Source organism: Siniperca chuatsi, linkage group LG16 (genome assembly GCF_020085105.1).
Source record: "Siniperca chuatsi isolate FFG_IHB_CAS linkage group LG16, ASM2008510v1, whole genome shotgun sequence".
Classification (NCBI taxonomy): domain Eukaryota; kingdom Metazoa; phylum Chordata; class Actinopteri; order Centrarchiformes; family Sinipercidae; genus Siniperca; species Siniperca chuatsi.
Genome location: NC_058057.1, coordinates 14,648,850 through 14,675,641, shown reverse-complemented (window position 1 = coordinate 14,675,641; position 26,792 = coordinate 14,648,850). Strand labels below are relative to the sequence as shown.

General features: G+C 40.0%; 1 protein-coding gene across 7 annotated transcripts; it reads right to left on the bottom strand.

Moving 5' to 3' along the window:
* Positions 1 to 125: 125 nt before the first annotated feature.
* ylpm1 (YLP motif containing 1) lies at positions 126 to 24,701 on the bottom strand. Of its 7 annotated transcripts, none has more exons than XM_044170168.1 (23): positions 23,829 to 24,701; positions 21,424 to 21,648; positions 18,943 to 18,981; positions 18,073 to 18,261; positions 17,329 to 17,840; positions 14,358 to 17,093; positions 13,924 to 14,047; positions 13,219 to 13,363; positions 13,035 to 13,124; positions 12,752 to 12,932; positions 12,615 to 12,638; positions 12,313 to 12,503; positions 11,933 to 12,087; positions 11,776 to 11,838; positions 11,471 to 11,590; positions 11,195 to 11,371; positions 11,028 to 11,111; positions 10,838 to 10,921; positions 10,679 to 10,753; positions 2,322 to 2,373; positions 1,483 to 1,604; positions 1,062 to 1,250; positions 126 to 442 (listed from the first exon to the last, which is right to left on the bottom strand). In XM_044170168.1, exons 1-22 carry the CDS (start codon positions 24,381 to 24,383, stop codon positions 1,104 to 1,106), a joined length of 6,090 nt encoding a protein of 2,029 aa, XP_044026103.1. In that variant the 5' UTR covers positions 24,384 to 24,701; the 3' UTR covers positions 126 to 442; positions 1,062 to 1,103. The 7 variants fall into 7 exon arrangements, with proteins under 7 accessions (XP_044026103.1, XP_044026104.1, XP_044026105.1 ...); XM_044170169.1 differs by having other exon boundaries at positions 21,430 to 21,648; XM_044170170.1 differs by lacking the exon at positions 12,615 to 12,638.
* Between the last annotated feature and the right edge of the window lie 2,091 nt (positions 24,702 to 26,792).

Here is a 26,792-nt window from a genome sequence, read left to right as displayed (position 1 = left end):
AGCACACTCTGCTTCTACTGTTTACTATAGAAACTGCTGTATACTGTAGGTATACATTCTGCCACACTTAGGGCTTCTTGTTGATGAAGCCCAAATGCCAATGCAAGAAAGACTCCCCAAGTTGGTAATTTTGTGAATCATTTATTGTCTTTTTTTCAAGTATGCATGGACCAAGAAACAGTACTACAGGTATACAGTACAGAAAGCATGAAGAGTATAAAACATGACTGAATACAGGATACATGACCAGAAGAAGCACAGAATCATAAACTACAAATGTATTAGTGACTAACCAGAATGTCTGTTTAAAATTAAGACAAAGAAAACTAGACTGTATCCTTATCAATGAAATAACTACAAATTTGATAACTATTGGTGATGTCACCTTGATGAGTCTCATCTCACCACAAGTTAAGCTTCAGTGTTTTCACATTTTGGACATCTGCAGGGAGAAAAAGAAATGATTGATAATTTTGCCAAAGACATTTGTTTCTGCTATTGCTACGATCAAGTTATTCATCTATATATGATAATTAGAGAACTTGTGAATTCTTGTCTTGTAAATTCAGGTATATTCAGACATACACAACTATCCCTTTATATATACGGAATAAAATATACGTCCCCAATCAAACTTTGTGAGGTTACTTTTGAATTATTCGTAGCATTCTATTCACTATTTTACTGCGCTTAAGCTTGGAAATGTAAGACGTGTAAGTCTTTTTGAAGACTTGGCTTGCTGCACAATGGTGAGATAAGGCTGGATTAAAGATTCTGCAAAATGTTTTTTAACATGTACACCTGAACTAACAATTTCCATTCACTTGCATAAAACAAACTATTGATCCATAATGTACATTTTCAATGGGGGGCATGTAATAAGAAAATGCCTCAAATGTGTCCTCATCAAGTCATTAAAAGTGTTTTTTAAATGTTAGAATTTGGATACTAATCACCATTTGTATTTTCTGAACACAGATGTGATTATTCTTCTAACTTTTCACAAACATCAGTAACATCTACAGCCATCCTAACATTATACAAAAGAGTAAAATACATACCTTTAAATGAAGAGGGGAAAAAGGGGGGATAAGATTATCTTCTTAGAAATACTTGGTACGGTTGAGAGCTCTTTGTGCCAGCTTGCCGCTCTCATCTGTTATTCTCTCCCAGTCCGTTTGACCCACCACAAAGCCGATGGCGCGCTTTCGATCCGCATCCTTCTGCTCTTCAAGATCAGCCCATCGAACCTTAACAAAAAGGAGAGCAACCAGGGTGTTTGTGTTATGACCAGGAAATGGATGAGTGGCATCATGTAAGATAAATCAGTTACATTATTTAACATTTAATATTATACAAAATTATGTATTTACAAGCTGGACTTCCTGGATTTTTACATTCAGTATTTTCTTGTTGCCTCGTTGGCAAACACATGTGAAGATGACCAAAGCAACAGCTCTGTAGCGCAGCGTGTCAATTTACCCTTTTCTTTCCTGGTTGGGACATGCGAGTGGCATAGTCGTCTGGCAGCTGAAGGTAGTGATCCAGGCCTGCCATGTCTTCACGTTTCCTCTTCCCACTGCTCCCCAGGCCGTCCAACTTGTCTGTATAAATGAAGATTACTTTTCAGGTCAGCCCTGCTGTCCCGTAAAAACTTTAACCTCATCATCCTAGAATTCAGCGAGTCATTCAGCATGATCTGTTTTAGCAATGTTCTGCTTTAGTCACATACAATAACATCTGGTAAAGTGCAGTCTTGTCAACACTACAGAGAGGGGAGTGTTTCTTATTCACTTCCCTCCTCACCTGTCTTGGGATTTGTAGAAATTATGAGCATGTTTACATGCATATTGGGTTGAAAAATAACTATATAATAATAGGAGGCACATTTCCCATTTTTTGGCCTTATATACAGAACCTGATCTTTTTATTGTCTCAGTACATTCCCCCTTTATATCATATATATGTTTGCTTCAGATAAAAAAGTGGGCTTTATTTAATTGTGTTGAATTTGAAGCATCTTTCAATCACAACATGAATATCTTTGGTTGTTGTCATGCTGTGTGCACAGAATGTAAAGAATGGCAACTGTAATAATCACTATGTGGTTCACTGATGGGACCATTTCTCCTCATGGACATGGTCATGACATACACAATTAAATTAAAAAGATACACGGCTATAGGACATCATAAACATCATGAATCAAACCAGTGTCACCAGACTTGAAATGCACTGTACTGTTGAGGAAGCCTCTATATTACAGAGGTAAAAGATTGGGTAGTCAGTCATAATAAAGACTAATAAAAAGGAATACCTACCGAGTTTAGCCTCAGACGTGTCCATCTCCCATTTGCTTTTTGGAATGTAGCCCTATATAATATAAAGAAACACTGCAATGGTTAAACATTGGGGTGATACAGGGATAAGAGAGGGAGAGGGAAAACGGGTTGGCTGAAAAGAGAGGAGACTGGTTTATCAATAGTTGAAAAACAACAGAAGGATGAGACTGCATGAGGACTTATCTAGTTAAGACATAAAATGTAACACTGGCATGCAGATATTTTGATCTTGCAAGTTGAGAGAAACTAATGTGTTCAGACTAAACCTTTGTTCTTGGCTACATGCAAAAGGAAAGTGAAAAATAAGACAACAGCCGTGCTCTGCTTTGGAAAACAAATTCAGTGACAAGTGAAAAGTGCTTTCCTTAAAAAACAAAAGTTAAATCTCCAATCATGTAGTTTGCCTGTGTGAGCTGACGGCCATGTGATCAACACATTTTATATTACAAAGAACAATGCCCCCGTGTCCGAGTCTGCAGTACTGCTGCTCAGACCTTTACACAAACTGTGTAAACTAAATATGACAACGCTCATGGGCAAAAAGCACAGTGTGTGCTTTTCTGACATTGTGTCACTTTTCCCTAACCAATCCTCAGCTGTCAAATTACACTGATGCTATTTGGCTGGCTAGCTAACAGCAAATTGCTGACAGTCCACCATCAGCACTAGTTCCTAATTAAGGAGACACCACTGTATTCTTTTGACACATTTATTTAAATACTCTTAAGACCACCTAATTGGAGCTCAATGGACATTTTGAGAGGTAAGATGTACACCTAATTATGTATTTTTTAGGAACTTACAAAATATTCAAAATAAGTGCAATTAAACCTTCCAGGATAGTTTGTTAATCTTGGAGGTTATCTTGGATAGCTGCATGCTCCAATGACTGGCACGGTACATCACTTGAAGAGATGGCACCTTTTTACTCCAGCTGAGAGGATGTTAATTTACATAAACAGGTCAATTATTTGATCTAAGACAAGGTTAAAAATGAAATGAACCCTGGCCAAAAGCTTTACCCCTAGTAATATGATAAATTAAAGAGCTGATGTGAAATGAGTAAAGCTGATTAAAATTGCAATCTCTGTCAAAATATTATGATTTAACACCATGTTTGCTGGTTTCATAGGTCCAATAACATTTAGGTAAATTTATCTCTTCTTGTTGAAATTTGTTTTGATGTTTTATTGACACAGTTTTTGTCCTGACATACCTGATGTTTTTCCTAAGTATTTGTGGTGAAAACCTGTGTCTTTCTAACACCAAAAGATGCTACAGATTTCTCAATGGCCCACATGTTCTGTTGAGAACAGCTTTCTTACTATAACAACATTAATCTATACCTGCCTCTAAGAAAAGGAACACTGGTATCTAAACATTTATGCTTTGAATGATCCAACACTTTGGGCAGATTTGAGCTTGAGGCTTGAGCTTGACTGTCACTTTGACAGCAGCTCTGGATAAACTTTTAACCAGCCTTTAAGATTGGCGTATGCCAAATCCTCAATCAAATCAAGCTACCTAAGCCAAGAATGGGGCCAGGTTTTAAGAGGGAAGGGACCACAGAGTATTAGGTAAGTGCTGGCAAATTAGTATAATAAAATATGACGTTTAATTCCACATGAGATAGGTATTCTAAAATATATTTATATTTATATTTATGCATTTGCATTTATTTTATTATTTGGTTTGGTTTTCTTTAAGTTTGAGGATGTAATTCACATCGATCAAAATATACATTTTTGTGTAAAACTTAAAAAAATTTCACACAGCTGTTTTTTTTTTTAATTTTTCTTCCTAATTGGACCTCTGCTCAGGTTTCAGATTGGCGAAGCTTTGCAGGAACATTCGCGAGTCAGAGATGTCAATCAAGCACAGTCTGTACATGCCCACTCAGTCCTAACAGGAAGTCTAATGAATGAAACTTGAATGATAAAGATACAGTGCTGGAAATTAAACTTCCTGCAGCATCTGCTCAGGTTTAATCCAAGTTCAGGTGCTCTGGATTCCAGAGTTTAACATTCAAACCGAATCTTGATGATTAAAGCTGAAGAAAGGAAGCAACCTTTCACACAGATTATACACACAGAAGACACACTGCCTCTCTATAGACTTTCACTGAGAAATACTTTTAAAAAAACTACATTCAGGCTGGAGGTCCAGCTTGTACTGCCAGGTAGCAGCTGCTGCATGCTCTGTCCACACTGTGCAGTAAAGCACTTCACAGTGCGCTCCGTTGCAACACTACATCACTGTTAGATATGGTCACAGCTGCAACAGACAATATCGGACCACATCCAACTGTGATGTGGGGTGTGGTAAATTGAAATTGCTAAAGTATACTGTATATTAACAGCAGAACGATGGTGCTACAGCAGCGTAAGATCGTGCACCACCACTATCCCTTTGTTTCAAGAAAGACATTTTAAAACTTGTGTTTTTTTAATAGACAATAATCATCTGATTAATGATTAAACACATTTCCTTAAGTAACAAATAGGTTTAAGTATTATATTCAGCTCGATAGAGAAGATTTTTTTAGTTAATGTAAATTAGCTTAAAGACAGAATGAGTAGGATTTGTCAGTAGCAGTTTGAAAACACACCATTCAAAGTTTGCCCCTCCTCCCGGCTCAACGAGCAAGAGAGAGCTCCGCTGTGATCGAGCGAGCGAGAGACTGAACGAAGAGAGGGAGTGGTGTTAGCGAGAACAAAGCAGTGAATCAGAGAAATAAAACATTGTTTCATAGCTCTTTATACGTCCGTGACACTGACAGAGAGCAGAAGAGAGATACAGAAACAGCGATGTAACCTGCTCGCTACGTTTTCATAGAGTCCCGACCTCACACCCTGCATGCTGTTATAGACCAGGGGCTACACACCACTGCCAAAGGTCGACGCCCAGAAAGATTCTGAAGACAACAGCAAAATAATACAGGCAGAGGGCAGCATCTCTGCAGATACAGACACCGCCACTCACTTCTAGTGGGTCAGAAGTCACGATTGAGAGAGATTATTTTTGTGAGTCTTTTAAGAAAATCCTACTCATTCTGCCTTTAAAGCCAGAATATAGTGGCTTGAACAAAGTCGTGGCCTTTCCTATAAGGAAGATTACTGGAGAAGTTGACTCCATAGTGTTTTGTGATGGGGACACCCAACATGCACTTTGTTCCCATTAGATGAAGTATTTCATGTCTGCTGCCCCTGGATAAAGTTAAAAAGAGATTGAAGTAAAGCTTTCAATTGTAACCCATATTTTCTTGTTGTGACTGTAACAAGCCATTCTTTATATGATTTTATTTAGCATCAATGAAATGTTCTCTCTTTGCACACAAGGAACATTTATTTTGTATTTACACATTTTGTATAATTGTAATATGTTATTTTGCTGTGTAGTCCTTGAGGGACCACAAAACCAGGTTTGAGAGACCTTGATAAAAACTGCAGTAAAGACATCAGACCTCCCATGTCTGTTTGTAACTTCCTTTTGTTGTAAATGCTTCTTGATTTCATCCACAATAGTTTATCTAAGATATCAGGAAAGATTTACAACAAAAGAAGAAATCAAAATATTTTATACAATCTAAAACAGTCCATTACCACAATGTGGCAATTTGTTTAATTAATGTGTGTGGGTTTTTTTTTTTAATAGGAAATAATCAATTTAGGAGCTCTTCTCTACATGTGTTCCAAATACAAGTTTACATAGTTTTGAGCAACAGTAAAAAGCATGATCAGACCACATTTAACATTTTAAATCTGTTGAGCTTGAAGAAAGCCATATTCGAACACTCCTGGCAGTGATGAGCAGAATCGGAAACGACAAACTAACAAGGTGCCTGACCCTGTTTCAGTTCTTGTTTTACAGTTAACACATCATTTGTTGACTTTTTCTTGACTCTTGACAACAGACCACAAAACCTCTGCATTTTGTGTTGTGTTCATTGCTCACTGCTGTGTTATTATTAGGGATTCAAACACTGGAGGTGCTAGAAAAACATTGTGAGGGTTTTGGAGGCATTATTGCGATTATTATTATATAAAAGTATCTGGATATTAGAAACTGTAACGGCTTCTACAACCAAAACTGGCAGACTTCAAAGTCTCACCCAGTGTGATTCAGGTGCAGGGCCACAATGCAGCAGTTTGAGACCTGCAGTTCAGAAAGTTCGGTTTAAGGGAAGGGTGGGCGCGACTTCAGCCTTTGACTGCTACTACAATCAAAATGAAAAGGATCGTTGGGAGATGACCTGCATGCGCCGTGTAGAACCGCAGGTCTTTACTGGCTGATTCTAACAATGATCAAAGCAGCTTTACATTTTAATTCATAGGCCCTAGAAACAATGTAATGTTTAATGTAATGTAATACTGAGTTTAACGCACACATCTTGAACCACTTTGGTCACTATTTTGAATTTTGCGCAAAGCATATTTTCATCCTTTAATCTGATGAATGAAGGACCATCCTCAAAGAGGTATTTCTCAGCTAATCAATGACTCAATGGTGTAATAATTGCAGTATCAAACAATATTTCAAAGAATAGCCAATAGTAAACTGACTATGTTTCCTCTTCCTCAATACATAAACTTTCTGTACATATCGGAGTGTTCACTGAATATATCTACTATATCTATAAGAGTGCACTTAGTTCTGCCACTTAGGAGTAGCACAGATTAAAGAAAATTACATCTCAAAATTTACAGATGATTCTTATAAAATGTTGTTTACACACACACACACACACACAAGTCATGTCAAAGTAATCTTATGACATTTGGTCATGTTTAAAGAAAGTGGACATGGTTTATAAATAATATGGCATATAATAAACATGACAGACATGAAATTGCATGTCAGTGCAGAGTTTCGAGTATGTGATTTCTGAGCAAGAATGGTCTACTAAGCAATCTCTCATGTCACTGGTGCATTTTCATGTGCCAGTGGATATTATGCTGGTGTTGTACCATACTAACATAGGTACTATGTTAGTATGGTACAACACTAACAGATGTATGGTGCCATGAGCCACCGCTGGAAAGTTAATAGGATTAATCTCTTGTCTTTCATATTTCTGAACACTAATGGAAACTATAAAGATTAAAAGCAAGATTTAAAAAAAATCTATATTTGAATGGTATTTCGTTATGAGGAACAAAGGCTGTGAAAAATTGCTGTTTTCTACCGTACTTGCAGCTTGTTGAAAGCTTTTATGTCACAAATGTTTAACGATGTGTATTCTATCAGAGTGGGACGGGATCTCATGTTTGTACTATACTGCTAATAAATAAGTAAAGAAAACGCATTAAATAATAATAAAAAAAAACTGCAAACAATTTTGAACATGAAGCTTTTTCAAGATGCTAAAGCACAGCAATAAATAACTATGAAACACTAACTATATAATAATAATAATAATAATAATAATACTCTTTTTAAAAAACAACAGTATTTGTTGGAAGAAAATAGAAATAATATTCTATGTATTTGGTTGTTCATTCTGAACCACATGGTTAAAAAAGGTATTACGAACATTTTCATTGAGAAACCTTTTTTTCTTTATCTGTCCAAATACAAAATAAATGCAGTTGCATTCTTACCTTTTAGTTTGTTATAAAGATATTTTTTAAAGCATTCAGCAGTTCAAGTTATACTGTTTTAAGAGGAGTCATTGCCCATTGTAACTGAGGGCTGGATATGCAAACATTTTATAATACTTAATGTGGGAAAACCATTCCTACTATTTATGCATTTAATTTGCACTTACATTTGAAGGACATTAAACTAGGGTGTCAAGAGTTATTTCTACCAATGAGGCCTACAGCTTAATTAGACTGCTTCAATAACCTATGTGCCCTCTGCATAGAAAAGCCAGTGAGAAATTGTCTCAAATTGATTGTCTGTTTAAAACATTTTTTGAGACACACAAGAAAAAAATATGACGAGTGAACCAAAACGGACAGTCGGACAGGGTCGGACAGCTATAAACCTCCGTAAAACCGAGGGGAGCTACAGATTCGGGTGATAATTCTCTGTAGGTTCATCACAATAAGCAACCCCTTTCACATTCCCATTGTCATTTAATTTTGACTTTGTTATTATAAAAATATCAATTATAGGTGAAGTGGATTTTTTGTTAGGTGTTTGATTATTAGGCAACTGTGCACCCAAGGCTGGTGGCTTATTGTTTCTGCTGGGTTTTTTCTTCCTTCTTATGAATGATGTGTATGTGATGGACTATCTAAGACTGCTTCTGACCTCCTGGAGAGAAATGACAAACTGCTGTGCCCTCATCTTCACCGAGGATTAGAACCTGGCCTCGGGGAGCCATACCAGCTCTACAGGAATGTTTTGACACTACAAACTGGGATATGTTCAGAGAAGCTGCTACCTACGGTGTATCAGTGAACCTGGAGGTGTACACAAAGTGACCTGCTACATTAGCAAGTTTGTTGAGGACGTTACTGTCTCCAAGACTGTCATCATCTGTGCAAACCATAAGCCATGGTTCTCTGTGGAGGTGCAAGCTCTGGTCAAAGCCAGGGGGATGCTGCCTTCAAGCCGGGAGACAGTGGGGCTCTCAGCTCAGCTCTCAGCCAGAACCAATCTATCGAGGGCCATCAAAGAGGTAAAGCGCGCTTACGCAGAGAAAATACACAACTTCAAGGACTCCAGAGACACTTGGTGCATGTGGGAGGGAATTCAAGCCCACTGACTACAAACAAACACCCAAGAGTTGTAGCAGCAAAGCGTCCCTGCCTGATGCGCTGAATGACTTCTATGCACGACCAAAGCTATAACAACCAAAGCGACGTTAGAAGGACGCTATGCAGAGCAAACCCAAGCAAAGCTGCTGGACCAAACAACATACCTGGTCGGGTGCTCAGAGAATGTGCCGACCAGCTAGTGGACATTCTAACAGAGATCTTCAACAGATCCCTGAGCACAGCCGTTGTTTCCACCTGCCTCAAAGTAACCAAGATCATCCCAGTGCCAAAGAAATCCACCGTTTCCTGTCTCAATGACTACTGACCAGAAATCCTTACAGCAGATAGTGAGGACAGCTGAGAGGAGGAACCTCCCTCACACCGGTGACACAACTATACCACAGACATTATAAAAATTCTACAGACATTGTAACTGCCATGCAACTGCCATTGTTGCAGATTCATCCCACCCCTCCTATAGACTATTCACCCGCCTGCAGTCTGGCAGAAGGTACTGGAGTATCCGGGCCACGACTACCAGTCACAGCTTTTTCCAAACAAGCAGTCAGGCTCCTCAACTCCCTGCTGCCTCCCCTCCGTCCCTAGTGCTGATCCCCCCTCTGATTTTATCAACAACAGTACAGGTAATTTAAATGTTTAAATGTCACTTTTCTATGTTTTGTTCAAATTTCACTAGAATAGTTATACAACATCGTTTGAGCTGGATAAGTAATTATATTAGTGTCTGATTATAAATTCTACTGTAAACATTTTCCTTCATATCAAAGGCAACTTTGTAAAATTAATATGGCAGAAAAATAAATGTCATTCATTTATTATTTTTAAATATCTGAATTTTGAACTTTGTGGTGATTTCATAATGAAAATTAATGAGCAATTAATTATGCATAAGACCGTTTTGCACAAGTCATTTAAAACAGATTAATAGACATGTTTTCAACACTTGGGTGAGTTTTTCCCCCCTTGTTTTTTTAATCCTTTTTGATTAAAATCTTTATTTTGTTTTATTTTCTGTCTTTTGATACCAATGTACATTAACGTGACAGAAAGTCTGAACTTAGTAGAATGGTCCAGTCTCATCCACAATGAGGTAGACTTAAGTTTGGGAACACTTTTCCTGATGGTGGTACTTTAGCAACCATACGAATTTTAAAACTTGATGTAAAGATGAAAATTATTTCGAAATGAACTATCTAACAATGAAATCTGAGCAAATGCTCAAAAAACAAAATCTAATTAGAAACCCTTGCATCTGCTCCTTTAGTTAATGGACTGTTGCAGTTATAACTTTATTTTAGGGCAGTCATGACAATATTTTGTTCCCTTATATTTTCTCTGCTCTTCCTCGGAAACCTGATAATTACTACATATACATCTAACTACATAGAACAGATTAGATCAAATTTACCTATGACTTTCCATGAATTTCACCTATTTGACAATTTTACGTGTTTAAAACTCACCTGGTCAATAAAACAAAACAATATGATTAAAAGACTAATGGCTAATAATAAATTACTGGATAAACCTTATGTGGTAGATGGGAATATAAAGTGGAAATGAATCAGAAAACTATGTGGCTATAAATTTAAGCTTTTCATGTCCTACCAGATCACCCTCTTCTTCCTCCTCTCGCTTGGGTTCCTTAGGCTCGTCATCGGGATTGAAGTCTTCCATTTCAACCTAATAACACAAGCACGTTAGTTTAGCTCAGTTACTGATAAGGACTTTAATAATATGAGAACCGTCACGTGTTGAAGCCCTCACCTCCTCTATAGCAGCATCCTGAAGCAGAGACCGGACATCCAAGCGCACCATATGACGCGGTGAAGGCTCCCAGTTGTTGGACATCTGTGTACAGAATGCTCCATTAAGACGTGTATGCTATATGGATGAGCTTTAATCGACATTATTCTTATTACAAATCAATCTGAGAGAGCTAACTGATCTTACAGACCTTCATTATATCCTTCAGCGTGCGTCCATGGACATTTCTCTTTGAGCAAGTCTGTGTGTCTGCAGTGATTTCAGCCAGGTACACCTGGAAGGAAGAAAAACAAAACCTCTTTAGCACAGTGCCGACTGGAGAAATTAATTTTGGACTCATTCATGAATACAACTCACCTCAAAGCCTTTCGTTTTGGCTGCACTCCAGAACTGATCAAAATGTTTAACCCTGTCATTAATAGTGTCTAAAATGATGAAGGGAAAAAAGCCGTCATCCAGAGTTTTCTTGAATGTTTTAAGCATGCTGCTCCGGTAGGTATCCTCCATCTCTGGCTCATACTCGTACTCAAGAACCTGCAAGACAGATCTTTTGTATTACATTGTTTATACATCTGCCAGTTGATGCTGAATTTGATTTCCAACTTTATATTTTAGCACCACTTTGTTGCTCACCTTGGTTTTGACCCTTCTCCCCGTGTCTGGGTCTTTCTCAACTTTCTCAACCTCGGTCATGAAATACTCATCCAAAACAAGAACCCTTGGAGGTGCACCGCCACAATCAACTTCCTTATCCTTAATAATGTCAACAAGATTGAAAAGCAAAGTTTTCATATTTCCATTTGCTTTGTTACAAAAGACAGTAATGTTTTGTTACATCTTTTTGTTGTTGTTGTATATTGTTGTTAAAGTTCAGTTACATTATAATATAATATATATATTACACTATAATTTGATTTTGCTGGTATGACTCCACTCACCCGTATGAGCTTTGCAACATGGCTTTTGCCGCTTCCTGGAAGCCCTCTCATTATGATGACAATCTGTTAAAATATATAATTTAAATAAGTACTCAATATTGTACAACTAACAATGTGATATTGTTACATCAAGAAACATTGCAGAAGTAATTAGTACCCTTTCAGGCCGAGATAATCTGCCAGGTGGTTTGAGGATATCGTCGATATTCTTGATTTCTGGCTTCCTCTCGACTCGTGCGGGTGGCTGAGGTGGAGGTGGGAGGGGTGGTACAGTGGGAGGCCCTCGGTCCTCTGGGTAACTTCTTCTGTCCACTGTATGATATTATTTGCAATTCAAGTATTTCTCTAAATAGCATTATTTTTTCTTATTATACATTTACTTTGGTTGAAGATTGTTTTCAACCATATCCTCTAAATGCAACAAAGCTCATTTTAGTAACTGAGAAATAAACTTGTGACTTAAATGTGAAGAGTTTCACTGAAATTCTAGCAAACACACCTGAAGTATGTGAATACACGTTCGTTAACAGAACATACCGTAAGGTGAGGAGCTATGGCTGTAACGCTCAGGCCCACTGCGGTCGAGTCCAGCACGCTCGTATGGAGGTCTATCATAGCCAGGCCTTCCATAATGTTCATCTCGATCACGACTGTCACTTCGCTCCCTCTCTCGAAGATCCCGGTCTCTCTCCCTGTATCCTGAGCGCAAAGGAGGTGCCAGTGGAGATCTACACAGAGGAGGAGCATTATTACGTTTTTGCTCATAAACAGAATTTTTTGTTTCAAACTGGCACACACTGATGACTAATCACAATGTATGACACAATGTGATATAGTACCTTTCTTCAACCATTGACTGTGTGCTTGAATCAAAAACAGACAAATAGAAAAGAATATTACATATGTACGGAAGCAGCGCACTTCCCCATAGTTTGGGGAAAAAAAGGGTGTAAGAGCCACAGAGGAAACGTGTTACCTGTCATTTCTCTCTCTTGGGGGATAGCGCTCCCTCTCAAATCTTTCTCTTTCATATTCAGGTGGAGGCTTTTCTCTGTATAATTCCCTCTCTCTACTGTAATCCCGGCGGTCCATGTAAGGGTCTGATCGTCTTTCATAATATGGGTCTCTGCTGTAAGGATCTCTGGGACCAAGAGGTTCTAGGAGAATTAAATAGTTCATCAATGAACAATGGTTAGAAAATTGCAAAAGCAAGCCCTGTTTGAGTAGAGAAAGATAAGCTTTACAGTACTGACACTCACCTTTTTCATAGCCCCTGTCGGACGGCACTGGGTCAGGCCGCAATACAATTCTCTCACCATAAGAGATCCGCTCAACAGTTGCTCCAGGCTCTGAAACATTGAGTGTTAATGTCACCAACAAAGTCCTGAAACTTAACCGGTTTCATCGGCTAAAATCAAATGTGTCCATCTTTGCCGCTCATACCATGCCCATGCCCATAATCCACAGTCTTTGGAATCACTGGAAGTGTGGGTGCAGCAGTGAGAGATGGCTGGTAATCTGTGGCAGCAGGCTTGGTATCCCAAGACACAGGTTCAGTTACAGCTGTCTGTGAAGATGCAGTCATTCCCTAAGGATGACAAATTTGTTATGTTATAGTTATATATAAAATGGCAAAGTAAAAATATAATTAAAACCGAATTTGTGAAAATGTATCAAAAATAGAAAGGTTAAAGGTCTGCCTAATGGTTCTGCTGCTCCTTACATGCCACTTGACCAACATGGTTTGAATCAACTTGCATAATGACAGTGTTTCCCATTAATTACCTAGACTGTGGCGACACGCCATAGTTTCATAATGAAACAAAAATATTTTTACATAACTCATAATAACTTAGAAGATCTCTAACGGTGTGTTTTGCACCGTTGCTTCAGCAAAGCATCTCTCACTCCAAGTCAGTCAGTATCCTAACAATACCCACCTCTACAATACCCCCCCGCCACCAGATTGATGCATTTAACTCTTAAAAAAAAAAGCCCATGCCCATGGACCCCCCTAGAGGGTCCAAGGTCCACCCACCACAGTCTCAAAACATCCTGTGGGAAAAACCAAACGATCTTGGCATTCATACAGCAATACACTCTTACTAATGGGGCTAAAATAGCTAAGTGTAACTGAATATAAATTACCTTCAGAACATTCCTGACTTCTGGTGGGATCTCCAAACCGAGAAGACCAGCAGGAAGCTCAGGCAGAATGTCAGTTGGCGCAGGCTGAGGTTCAGTACCAGGTGTCTTCCCCTCCTGCAATTCCCTGTAAACCCAAAAGAATAGAAGTTAGGTTCACCTAAAAGTTCCCTAAAATCCATTTGACCATAAAGTAAAGTAGGTAATATACTAGTGAAATGGCACAGAGCTGCAACTAGAGAGCACCACAAATATTCCATTCACCTCCACAGTTTCTGGGTGATGATCTCAGAGGTGGATATTTCAAAACCTAGGCAAATAATAATAACACTGCAATCTGCATGGCTAGTTTCCACTACAGATAAGTCAGAATGTAATTTGTGTGAACCTAGCATATACAGTAATGTATTAATCAAAGATGAAAGTCTAGAAATTACCTTATAAGTTTAAGCTCTTGAGCAGCTTTCAAGATGATCTCATGCTGCCGTTGGGAAAGAGCAAGTACATTCGCTCCGCTTGTTCCTTGTGTTGCTGGATCAACTGAGCTCTCTGGCAAGTTTGTCACAGGTGCAGTTGAAGGTAAAGGTGGAGGTCTATCCAAAGGGGGCTCTTCCCTGTGTTCTTCATAGCGGGCTCTTCGATCCTCATAGTCAGCAGGATAACCTCTCTCTTGTGGTGGAGGAAGTCTTGAAGGCCTATCCCATTCTGAAGGTGAGGGTGGTGGGTATGGTGGGTCTTCCTGCCGGTATGGTGACTCATCCCTGTATTCACGGATATTAAGTTCTCCTCTTCCCCTGTCATGCTCATCATAAGGATATGGGTGACCTCTCTCTCGTTCTCTTTCCTCTAGCCAATGGCCATCTCTGTAGGGCTCTGGTGGTGGCATGCGGGGGGGATAGTCCCTCTCAGGAGGAGCACGCTCTCTGTCCCATTCAGACTCATAGTACTTGGCCTCATGTCGAGGGTCAGGAGGATAGTCCTGTGGTGGCCGCCAGCGATACCCGTCTTCCCCATGACCATAATCCTCGACGTAACCATCATTATATCCCTCTTCATATTCCTCATGTGTTTGACCTGGCCGCCACATGCCTCTAGCCATTCCTCGACCCACAGGTCTCCTCCTCATTCCTCCCGTATCTATTATCTCACGTGGAGGCAGAGGAGGGCCTCTGCCATGTGGCGGTTGCCACCCTAATTCTCTCTCCATTTCTTCATTGTACAATGGTTCCTCCATAGAATCCATCATTTCGTGAGGTGGTGGTGGTGGAACACGATGCCTGCCTCTTCCTATATCAGGATGCATCGGATGGTTATGAGGGCCATGTCCACGGTACATGGGGTGCCTTGCTGGATCCATTTCGGTATCTTCAGTGTCCATTTCATGTCCTAATGGCTCATGATCCATTGGCCCATGTGCTGGGTGTGGGGGGCGTCCTCTTCCTTGGTGCATAAAACCAGGATGACCACGTGGGGGACGACCGCGACCAGGTGGAAACGGGGGTCTCATGCCTCTCATTGGAGGTCTCCTTTCTCCCCAGTAAGGGTCCCCTTCCTCTGAGTACTCTGCTGACTCAGGTTCTTCCCAGTGCCTGTCCATTGGCTCTCCTCTTCCCATGGGAGGTCCTCCTCTTCCCATGGGAGGTCCCCCTCTTCCCATGGGAGGTCCCCCTCTTCCCATAGGAGGTCCCCCTCTTCCCATCGGGGGACCCCCTCTTCCCATAGGCGGTCCACCTCTTCCCATAGGCGGTCCACCTCTGCCCATAGGTGGACCGCCTCGGCCCATAGGTGGACCGCCTCGGCCCATAGGAGGACCACCTCGGCACATAGGTGGACCACCTCTGCCCATAGGTGGACCACCTCTGCCCATAGGAGGACCACCTCTGCCCATAGGGGGGCCTCCTCTCATCATTGGGGGGCCTCCTCTCCCCATAGGGGGCCCTCCTATTCGCTCTTCATAATACTCTTCCTCTGTTGAGAAGTGATGTTCCTCTGGCATCCACATTTCTTCAGGGCGCACTTCAGATTCCCCACCACCACACTCCTCATATGAAGGATCATGCCAGTTATACTCTTCCTGCTCTTCTGGCACCCCCAAGTCCTCTTCGGATGGCATGTAATCATATGACATTTCTCCCATCTTCTCCCCAAGTGGTACAGTGTTTGGTCCCCTGAAGTCTCCACAGCCCCTCTGCCCACGTCCTCGTCCATGCACTTGGACAGGGGGCTGGCCTCTTCCCCTGACAGGGGGAGGCCTTGGAGGATCTGGTCTTGACTGCATTTGGCCAGAAGCTTGTGGCTCCTGTTGGATTCCAGGGGGCTTTGGAACCAGTGGGGTTTTTTTGTTTGTCAGTGGACCATCTGGTTTGAGGGGATTTTGAGCAGCACTATTTTTTGATGCTACAGGTGAAGGAGTAGTTACAGAAGGCTTGTTGTTAACAGATTTGGGTTTTTCATTATTGTCAGAAGCATTATTGCCATCAGGTTCTTTAAGCTTTGTGTTTGTTTGTAATGTCTGAGGAATGGGGTCATTTTGGACAAAAAAGCCCTCATTTCCAAGCAAGTTGTCATCTGTCATGTCCTCAGCATTGGCTTTAGGGTTATCTGGTTCAGATTCACTTTTTTCTTTTTCAGACTGTGGTTGCCCAGATGATTTTCCTGGAGTTTTGGAATCCATACTGGCAGGTTGTTTAGTGGCTGGTTCTGCCTTAGGTTGGGGACTTTGCTGTTGTATTTGTTGGGGCACAGGAGGGTGTTCAAAACGAGGCGGGGGGCCTGGGTGCCTTGGGGGCTGCTCAAACCGAGGCTGCTGCCCAAAACGAGGTTGGTCAAATCTGGGGGGACCATCAAAGTGCTGCCGTGGTTGGTCAAATCTGGGGGGACCATCAAAGCGGTGCCTTGGTTGGTCAAATCGAGGGGGGCAATCAAAGCGCTGCTGTGGTTGGTCAAATCGAGGGGGGCCATCAAAGCGCTGCTGTGGTTGGTCGAACCTCGGGGGGCCATCAATGCGCTGCTGTGGTTGGTCGAACCTCGGGGGACCATCAAAGCGCTGCTGTGGTTGGTCGAACCTCGGGGGACCATCAAAACGCTGCTGTGGTTGGTCGAACCTCGGGGGACCATCAAAGCGCTGCTGTGGCTGGTCAAATCTAGGGTTTCCACTGGGACCAGTAGGACAACTGAAATTGTGAGAAAACATTATTATTAAGATATGCTTTCTTCTACAGACTCTCAGCCTAACAATATAAAACAATACATATTTATTGTAAGCATGAGGTACTGTAATGCAATTTCAATAGCCCACCTGAATTCAAATACTCTCATTTTCTTTTGAAAACCCATTCTCAAATGTAACTTTTTTTTAAATAAAAAACAAAACAAAAAACACAGTAGTACGAAACAATCCCTACTGACCGTGGACCTCTAATGCTGTTGAAGCTTGGTGGCTGAATGGTGGGGGGACCTGGGGGTCTGACTACGCCAGCAGGGCCACCTCCTCTTACAGGGGGTCCAGCAGGTGATTCTGAATGTGCCCCAAAGCCAGCGGGCAGTGGACCTTGAGTTCTGGGACCAACAGCAACTGGGGAATGCTGCATACCCGGTTTTACTGACTGCTGCTGCATTTGCATGTCTTGTCCAGGGTACTGGCCATACTGTCCCATCATCCCACTACTATACTGGCTTGAGGTGAATGGTACCATGGCAGTGAGAGTGGCCACCCTTTCTTGAAGGTGGGCATTGGTGGCGTTCATCTGCTCCTGCCACTGCTTCCATTGGTGCTCATAGTCCTGTAGTTGGTCTTTGTGGGGATAGGTCTGGAACTGCTCATGCCACAGGACGAAAGAGCGATCCCAGTCTTGGAACAAAGGAGTGAACTGCTGCTGTTGCATTTCATAGTGCCTCAGCTGCATTTCAGCAGACATTGACTGCAACAAAGGACATTGTACATTACTTGTAAAAATGAAAACTTACGGGCCTCAAATATCCTCTTTTGGTTCTACTAAACATACTAGTTTACAGGCTACTCAGGACTACCAGGAGGAGATCAGTGTAGCTGCTTTCTTTTCACCTTTCATTTTCTCCACAGGTCATCTTAAGACCAGGAAAAAAACTAGCCAGATACAGTAGTAGTAGTCAAAGTAACTACCATTTACCTACCTGTAGGTTTGCAGGTTGCTGAATCAGCTGTTGGTATTGTTCCAGGATCTGCTGAAGCTTTTCATGTTGTTGCATGAGAGCCTGGTATTGTAAGCCTGCTCTCTGCTGCTGCACCTGTTGCCACTGCGCTGCTGCAGCCTGTAACTGCTGGAGGCGGGCAGCCTCCTCTGGGTCTTGTGGGACCTCGGGCTTTGAAAATAAACAACGCAAGATTGAAGCAAAGCATATATTTGTAACTCACAAAGAATATTTTTGACATAACTGAGGGTAGTTTGTAATGGAAGGGATGAAAAATGTTTTTAGATGGAGGTAAGGCACTACTGAAAACATATTACACCAACATTCAATGTGTAACTTTGGTCAAACAGGCCTGGGTATCAAACCTCAATACTTTTTGAGTAGTGCTCACATTGTTTCCATAGCACCAAATATCCCAAACTGTCAAGCAGAGAAAGCTGGCACGAAATTATGGTATGACCATATATTGTCATTAGGCACTGATGCATTTAAACATTTTGGCTTACTTTGTAAAAACCATTCTAGATAATTGTATTTATAATAAGCAAAGCAAGGTCTCTAAACAAGTTGATACCAAGTCCAAAACTCTATATAATATTGGCACTGATACTGAAGAAATTTCCAACGATTCCCAGACCTATAGACAAGCAAGAGGGGGGTAAAAATATGTATACAAGTGGATTACTTTCACTCCTGTAACTTGGGGCAATTAAAATCAAGGTGAATCAAAGATGAAGGAATGTGCTCGAGTCCTATGAATTTCACACATTCATGACATGGCAGTCATCAAAATAACTGGGGTTAAATATCTATGGACATGGTGATAATGGGAGAGTTGGTGGTGGGACTTACTGTGTCTGTAAATGTAGGTGATTTTCCTACATTTTCCCTCTGTAAATTCATGCAAACAATATAAACAATGTTTAGATCCAGTAATAATCTAATATCTATCAAATATATAATATATAATATTTATATCTAGTGTTCTTAAAGGCTGTCAAATACAGCAATTACAAAAGCACTTGCAAATACCAAAAAAAAAAATATATATATATATATATATATATATATATATATATGGCATTTAAAAAAGCAATAAACAATATCAAAATTATTAACATGGTGTAGGATTGGGGGTATACTGGTTTCGTCACCGGTGTCATGTTCTGACGTGATAAATGTGTTAGCATATTAAAACTAATGTGCTTTACCGTGGCTGCGATAACATGCAGGTAGAGGGCGCACGTACTCATAGAACTGGAGTTACATCCATCCATAGCTATTTTCCTTGCTAACGCTGAATGTGGTAACACAAAGATGTAGAAGGTGACGTTATGAACAAAGCATGCCAAGTTCTCTGTTGTTGCCTGCAAAAACCAAGACAAAAGTCTTCATCTACTCCCACTGTCTGAGAAAGTGAAGACCCAGTGATTTAACTTTATTTTTGATGAAAATGTCCCCACAACAACTGGAAAACTCTTATATGTGTGCACAAAGTTAACCATTTTACTTTGGACTGCTTTCTCAATGAGGGCCAGTACAAAGATTTCAAACTTGGAAGCTGTAAGTTTTGCCATTTTTATGTATATTTACTGTTTATTTTGCACGTTAACCTGTTGAACGTGCCGTGAGCATGTTGCAGGGCTAATGTGGCTAGCATCTATTGTACTCCCACTGGCTGGAACGATGTTGGACTAATGTTGTAATATTGAGGGACAGTCAAGAGAAATTGTGTAAATGTTAAGCCTCATTTGAAGCCAATTAAATAACCAGAGCGGTAGGTTGGATGTGGGGAAAAGTTTTTTCATGTTGCTTTTTGTGGAACTTCATACTGCACCGCTAACGTTTACCTCAGCTGGCTTTGTTGTTTCACGAAAGCCCCCTCTACTCTCGCTGGTGTTATGTCCCAATTGGTTTTCAAACTAACTGGTTCCTGTACGCATGCACGCGTTGTGTTCACCGAACAGCATATTTAGTTTCTTTTTTCATAGGTGGCTGTGATGTTGTGCTCACTTATACAGTCATATTCGCCACAGTAGATATGAGATGCGACTTTAAAATCACCAGTAATATGTTTGCGAATGTGTGATGAATCTGGTGAGAGAGGCAGATCACAAGTGATGCTGTATGTAAATTTACTTGATAGATATGCCCTGTGGTACACTGACTATTGTATTTAAATAATATACTTTGGGTTTTCTGCCAAATAAATGCTGTTAAGATGCCTAATCCTACCCCTTGTCTAACTCTGAAAATTAATCATACTACATTTACTAATTAACCTACATTATGGGGCAGGGTACTCCTCCCAAAACACATGTAGGTCTATACCTCATTTTCATGCCTATTTGGAGACAATACACACAAATTTGAAACTTAAATGGAACTGTTTTACAAAATTAACTGTCGCACCATTCAGTTTTAGCATATACAGACAAACAGAAATTACTATACAGTAGATATTAATTATACAATACATATTATAGCATTGCTATAATGTTCTTAGAGTGTTGTGAGTTAAGAATATTTTATCACAACAGTCAATCATAAAAAATGCACCCCTAGCCAACAACTAAAAAGCCCAACTAATCACATGACATTGTTACCCAGTTGCTATTGACAGTGTGTTGAAACCGTTAACAAGAAAATTTAAAATCGCTCACTACAGCAATCAAAGCCCAATGCAGAATATTTTTGTCACAAACCTGCCATACAGCCTTTGCATACACACCAATTTTGAATTCACGAGCAGTATACTGATAGTTTTACATACTTGTACAAAACATTCATAAATTGATTTTATTTTCATTTTATGAAATGGAAAGCTCTGAAGGAAAAAAGTAGGTTATGTGCCTACATATTGGACAACCTGAAACAAGTTATTATTTTTCCTCATAGATACAAAAAAAAGGGTTTAGCTTTACTACATTACTACTAACTTTACTACTGCGCTTATACTACTAAACTGTTGTATGCAGGTTAGATGCTTTCATTCCCTCTGTATTATTATTTGGTTCATCAATATACATGATTTAAGTGACTAAATATGGGATTTAACATTGTTTAAAAAAAAAGATAAAAATCAATGCAGCAGAACCAGAGATCGACTTTTTATTCCACGCATTCTTGTCAAAACCTGGTGCCTACATTACCCACAACGCAACTCGACCGCCAACAGTTCCGTAGGACAAGTGACATCACTTGAGGCAACTGAACAGATATTACACAGCGCCCTCTGGAGCCAAAAAAAAGGCTTTATACAAGATCATGTTTGAATTTGAGTTTGAGTTTAAATTCTGACATAAATATCTCTAACATTTTAAGAATACTTACCCTTACCTCCTCAGGGGGTGGAGGTGGTGCTGGGGGCTCCTCTTTTGGAGGGGGTGGAGGCGGTATGCCTTTTGGTGGTTCTGATGGAGGAGGAGGAGGAACCCCTTGGCGCACGGATGGTAGCGGCACAGGACCATCACCCTCTTTCTGGTTCTGTTTGGCTCTCTCTTGCTTTAACTTCTGTAGATTTTGAAGATGTTGTTTGTACCAAAGTTGCTGTTGTTCCTGGGTGAAACAATTACAAGGACATCTGTCAGACAAAGAAACACCAGGAACCTTGTTCTCTTAATTTACTTCATTCATACACTTAGTTTAATAAGTTGCAGAGGTGAGAAGATTCATTAGTAAAACACATTGCCTTTACAAACCCTGACATAGGACACATGCTGAAACCTGTGAGTTGTACTAACAAATATCTGTTCTCACTTTCACACTGCAAGTGTTTGTGGGATCTTGCGTTCCATGTATTACCTGCCCATTCATAGCTCAATTTGATAACTGTGATAGGATTACATTTTCAAACTTTATGTCAATGGCCTGAAACAAACACTAGCTTTGCATTTATTTGAATTTAAACCCTGAATCCTCGGAGTGTACATTAAAACAACATGAAAAGCTCTTTTATCCGCTCATATTTCACTTTCCTGAAAACACAAAAAATACAGGAAACCCAACTGGGGCAAAATTCAATTCAAGTACAAATACTGATTTAACTATTAAATGAATTTACAGTCCTTACTTTTATTTTCCTTGTTCACATGCTTGACATTGCACATTTCATACTGACCACATTAGACATCTACAATAACAGGTTGAAGTTCTAAATTAAATTATTTTCTGCGATTACTAAGAGTGGCTTGTTCTTTATGTATTGATGTTCTATATTGTAGTTAAGTTTTGTAAACACGCTGAAATGTATTAGAAAGTAATACTCGACCTCTGCATTCCATTATCAGTAACACAACCTCAGGCTGTACAGAGACGGGGGAGAAATTGAAGGAAAAACCTGAATAAGAGTGGAGAAACATATCAAATGCAGATGCTTCCGTGCACCAGGGCTCACTGGATGGTTTGGTGAGTTTGAAAATGATGTGAATAAAATGTTACAGCCTTTACAGTCATCAGATCTCAACCCAGTTTCACACCTATAGAAGATTTTGGACCAACATGTAAGACAATGCTCTCCATCACCATAAAACCAAATTATAATAATATAAACTTTAATCTTCAAATGTATTTAGTAATGTCTGTGACTTTCTCTGATGCTACATGTCTTTTTGTTATGTCTGGCTATGTTTGTTTTTCTTTCTATCTGCTGTACTCAGGTCTCTCTTGCAAAAAAAGAGCTTGATCTCAATGAGATAACCTGATTAAATAAAGGTTTGATATATAAATGAGGGAATATCTTGTGGAGGAATTGTGTTCATCCCTCCACAGACTTGGCAAGGAGCACTGAAGCTGTTCTGGAGGCCTGTGATGGACTGACTCCATACTAAGAAACTTCATGTTGGTTTTGTCACCCATCTCTATGTATGACATGCCAGATTTCAGACTGGATTGTCTGGTTTCTTGATTAATTGATTTTATTTGATAATAAAAATAAATAAATACAAAATGTGTGTTGTGGAGGCCAAGAATATCCACATTTTTTCATCCAAGCATAGTTTACATACTTTCATTTATTATTATTTGCTCTTTGATTTTGAAATCATCTGCTTTGATGTCTTTGATCAGAAGGAACAAAACTTGGGCATGTACAAATCAATGATTTTAAACCCTAATCCTGATTTAAATCCTTCATACTGAATCTACTGTCACCAAAACCAAGCAATATTTATATTTTGATATATTTAACATCCGGCACATAACCCAGCCAATACTAATATATTAAAAAAATAACTCTTATTGGTCTTGATTCTTGATCCACTTCCTGTGGATATGTGTGAGACATTCCTAGTTCCCACTGCTAGGGGTCGTGAGTTTGAGTTTCAGTGTATGAGTTATGGTAGAAATATTATACTAGTAGTACTGGTTCAGTCTGTGTGTGATTAATACCACACAACGTGTAATTCCATACCCTTTATCAGTTGCATGCATGCACAGTATGATGCTTGCTTGCAATATATTTATGAATTAGTTTGTGTCCTGTTTTTGCCACCAAAACAGGACACAAAACAGTAAACACATTTTATGGCTAATGTTAATTAGCCATAAATGATGAAATGCCAGTAAATAGCACTAACACTTACAGTCTACAAAGGTTGGTAATTTTTTCTAGTAACATCAATAAATTAGTGGCTACGGTAATCTTTGGCTGCAAGTAGAGCAAAGAACACGGAAATGTTTATCAAAATGATGTAATTTTGCACCAAAACATGTCAACACAAACAGATACAAGACATTACCTGCAAAGGTAAGGATTTGTCGTCTTCTGTCGTGGATGAATGTTTCTTGTTGGCCTCTTTGGATTTGGGAGCACCGTTGTTCTCCGGTGACTTTAATGACGGGGGCTCTGGAGGGGGAGGAACCGGTTGGGGGTCGTTGGGTTGCGGTTGCGGTGGAGGCGGAGGAGGCTGTGGGTGACCCTGCTGAGCAGAAATCTCGTCTTGTTTATAGTACGACTGAGCTCCAACACCGCTATCTGGATGCCCTGATCCTCCTGAATGCCACGATGGGCCTGAATGCCCACCGGAGTGTCCACCAGCGTACGCATTAGCATTGTTACCGTGTTGTAACACAGACTGGAGCTGTTTCTGATGCAGCATCTGCAGCTGCTGCATCTGTTGGAGGTGTTGCTCCTGCAGGCTGGAGAACAGCGAGCCGCTGGATGGGGCCTCGAAGCCGCCGAACCCCGCTCCCGGGGCGGTGTGGCCGCCACCAGGCTGCTTAACGTTACGGGGCCCAGAGCCTCCATAGTTTTGCGACTGGGGTCCTCCAAAATTTCCCCAGGAGGGATACATTATTTAAAAAAACGAGGCAGTGTACACGGGCTTTGTGCTCACATACAGCCGGGCCTAAGTGGCTAAAAAAGCTAACAGCTAACGCTGACCTACCTCTTCAGATATCGATAGCTAACTTACATTTTCATTTCCAGATTGGGCCAGGCCGCATTGAACAAATATTATAAATACCACATCTGCAGTAAGAAACAGCTATCCACTAGAGAAACTAATGTGCACTTTTAGCCTGTGAAAATATGTTACAAAATCGTTTAGAAAGGCGATGATACAGTGCAAGGCACAGGGCACACACTGACGGCGGAAACACGTCACGTTATCAGGTGACCACTTCCGGTAGCACCGCTGAATGTTATGATGAAAAACCTTTGTTCACAAATGTGAACTGTTTTTAGTTCAAGGCTTTACATATTTCATAAACTCTCTAAAATTACATAAAAACAGTAGAGTATACACAATTAATTTAGAATTGCATTTTTGAAAACACTTAATCTGCCATTTTATTTGTTCATGTTTTTATTTTTTTTATTTTTGATTAATAAAGTTTTGGGGGGAAACTTGTTAGCTCACACATATTATTGTTCTTGTTCTTATCATTATTATTATTATCATCAGACTAGCAGTAGCTGTACTAGTAGCGTCATTTCGATTTGATATTCATGTTTTCTACATGGTACCAAAGGCCGATCGTTGTCAGGTCAGATACTTTACCAATGAATATATTGTCATAATAACGTTTATTTGCACTAAACTTACCAAATGCATGCTTACCATAATACAGACAAAATTGCAAAAATGCATAATGTGAAAATGCAATACACAAAACAGGGCATAAAATAAAATAAAATAAGGAATTTTTGTTAAAACGTGGTCAGAAGTGATTTCTGACTACTCTGTATGTTCTCTTGGGTTTTTAACGGCTACTCACATGATGCCGAGCAGCTGACCCTGGATCTGTGTTTTTACCACAAGAGGGAGACATATACAAAGACATTTCTACCCAGCAAGGCACCATTGTCTGTAAAAAATATAAATAAATGAATCAGTAACGGTCTATGCCTCATATGAATCAGTAGTAACAATAATCATGATAGTAATAAAAATATCAATAATTCAAGTTATTAATTCCAACTAATTTTCAGCTCTAAAAACATTTCATGGACATGGAAATTTGTCAGGCTGCTAATTGAAGTAATATATTATAATTTAAATCAACAACAATGATATATGTAACTACTTTGATTACAAATGATTCCTTATGAAACAATAAATCAAAATTGCCTGAAAAATCTTTTAGGATATACCTATAGCATGTGTGTCCATACAGTCTACAGTAGTTTGTTGTCAGGGACCAACTGTGTGAGTTCAGACTGTGTTTAGCAACAGAAAGGGTGGGGTGGGAGGGAGAGCAGTGGGAGGTAAAAGACCAGTGACTTTAGGTTGCCCTTGAGGTCTGATACACATAAGAGTATTTTTTTTCTTAAGATCACCAGTAAATCTGTATTAATTTTGACCAGAACCACTTAAAAAGAATCGTTAAAGCGGATTAATCAAGCCCGTCCTGTTTAATGTCTCCCGTTAATTAGTTTGTCAGCAGTGTTTTAATATCGCCTAATGACTTCATATTTCACTGATGACATTAAAGGGGTGTTAAAAGAGGGGAAATGGCCCATTCAGGATTCAGTTCTTTCGCTTAAGACGCCCTCGATGAATAAGACAAGGTCACGGAGGCCTAGCCTTTAGGGAGAGATACATTATCAGGGGACAGGGCTGGGAGAAATCCCATAGAGGAAGCTCTCTCCCCTCTAAAACAGCATGACGGGCACAATGTGATACAGTTCTGTCTTAGAACAATACACTGCACAGGGAATTCATGATACGGCTTAGGGCTCCACGCTGTATAGGATGGCAGGTTAGCCCCACAGTGTACAATAATACTCATATCGGGGACTAATGCCTGATGCTTTTTGAATGAAAGGAGGTTGATTGTTATACTGTTCATTTGTGTAGTGTACTAATAACAATACAATTTGAAGAGTTTCTTGACCATTTTGATGAACATATGAGAGAAAACAACAACAATAGTTTTAAAAGCATCAGAAGTTAGCCCTTTTCAATCTTCATCAGCACTTTCTAAAGCTTTCTAAGCAAGAACAAAGAAATCAGAAATCGTAAAGTTGTAGCTCACAGTATTGAGGACACTGCATTTTCTCTGTGATGAAAATCCTATGTTAAACAAAATGCTCAATGGAGGCTAATGGATCCCGAACAAGTCCATACACTGCTTCCAAAATGCTTTGTTTGACAAATCAATTTTCCCATAACCCGGTGAGGAGAAAAGTGATGCGGATTGATCGCCCCCCCTGACTTTGTTTCCAGAATATTGTTTGATGGCTGGATAGATTAATTGGT

Excerpts from the sequence above, each read along its gene's own strand:
- ylpm1 (XM_044170168.1), bottom strand. The coding sequence starts at position 24,383 with ATGTATCCCTCCTGGGGAAATTTTGGAGGACCCCAGTCGCAAAACTAT. Across the intron at positions 17,094-17,328 it reads AACAGCATTAGAGGTCCACG|TTGTCCTACTGGTCCCAGTG; the intron begins GTCAGTAGGGAT and ends TCACAATTTCAG. Across the intron at positions 14,048-14,357 it reads CAAGAGCTTAAACTTATAAG|GGAATTGCAGGAGGGGAAGA; the intron begins GTAATTTCTAGA and ends TTGGGTTTACAG.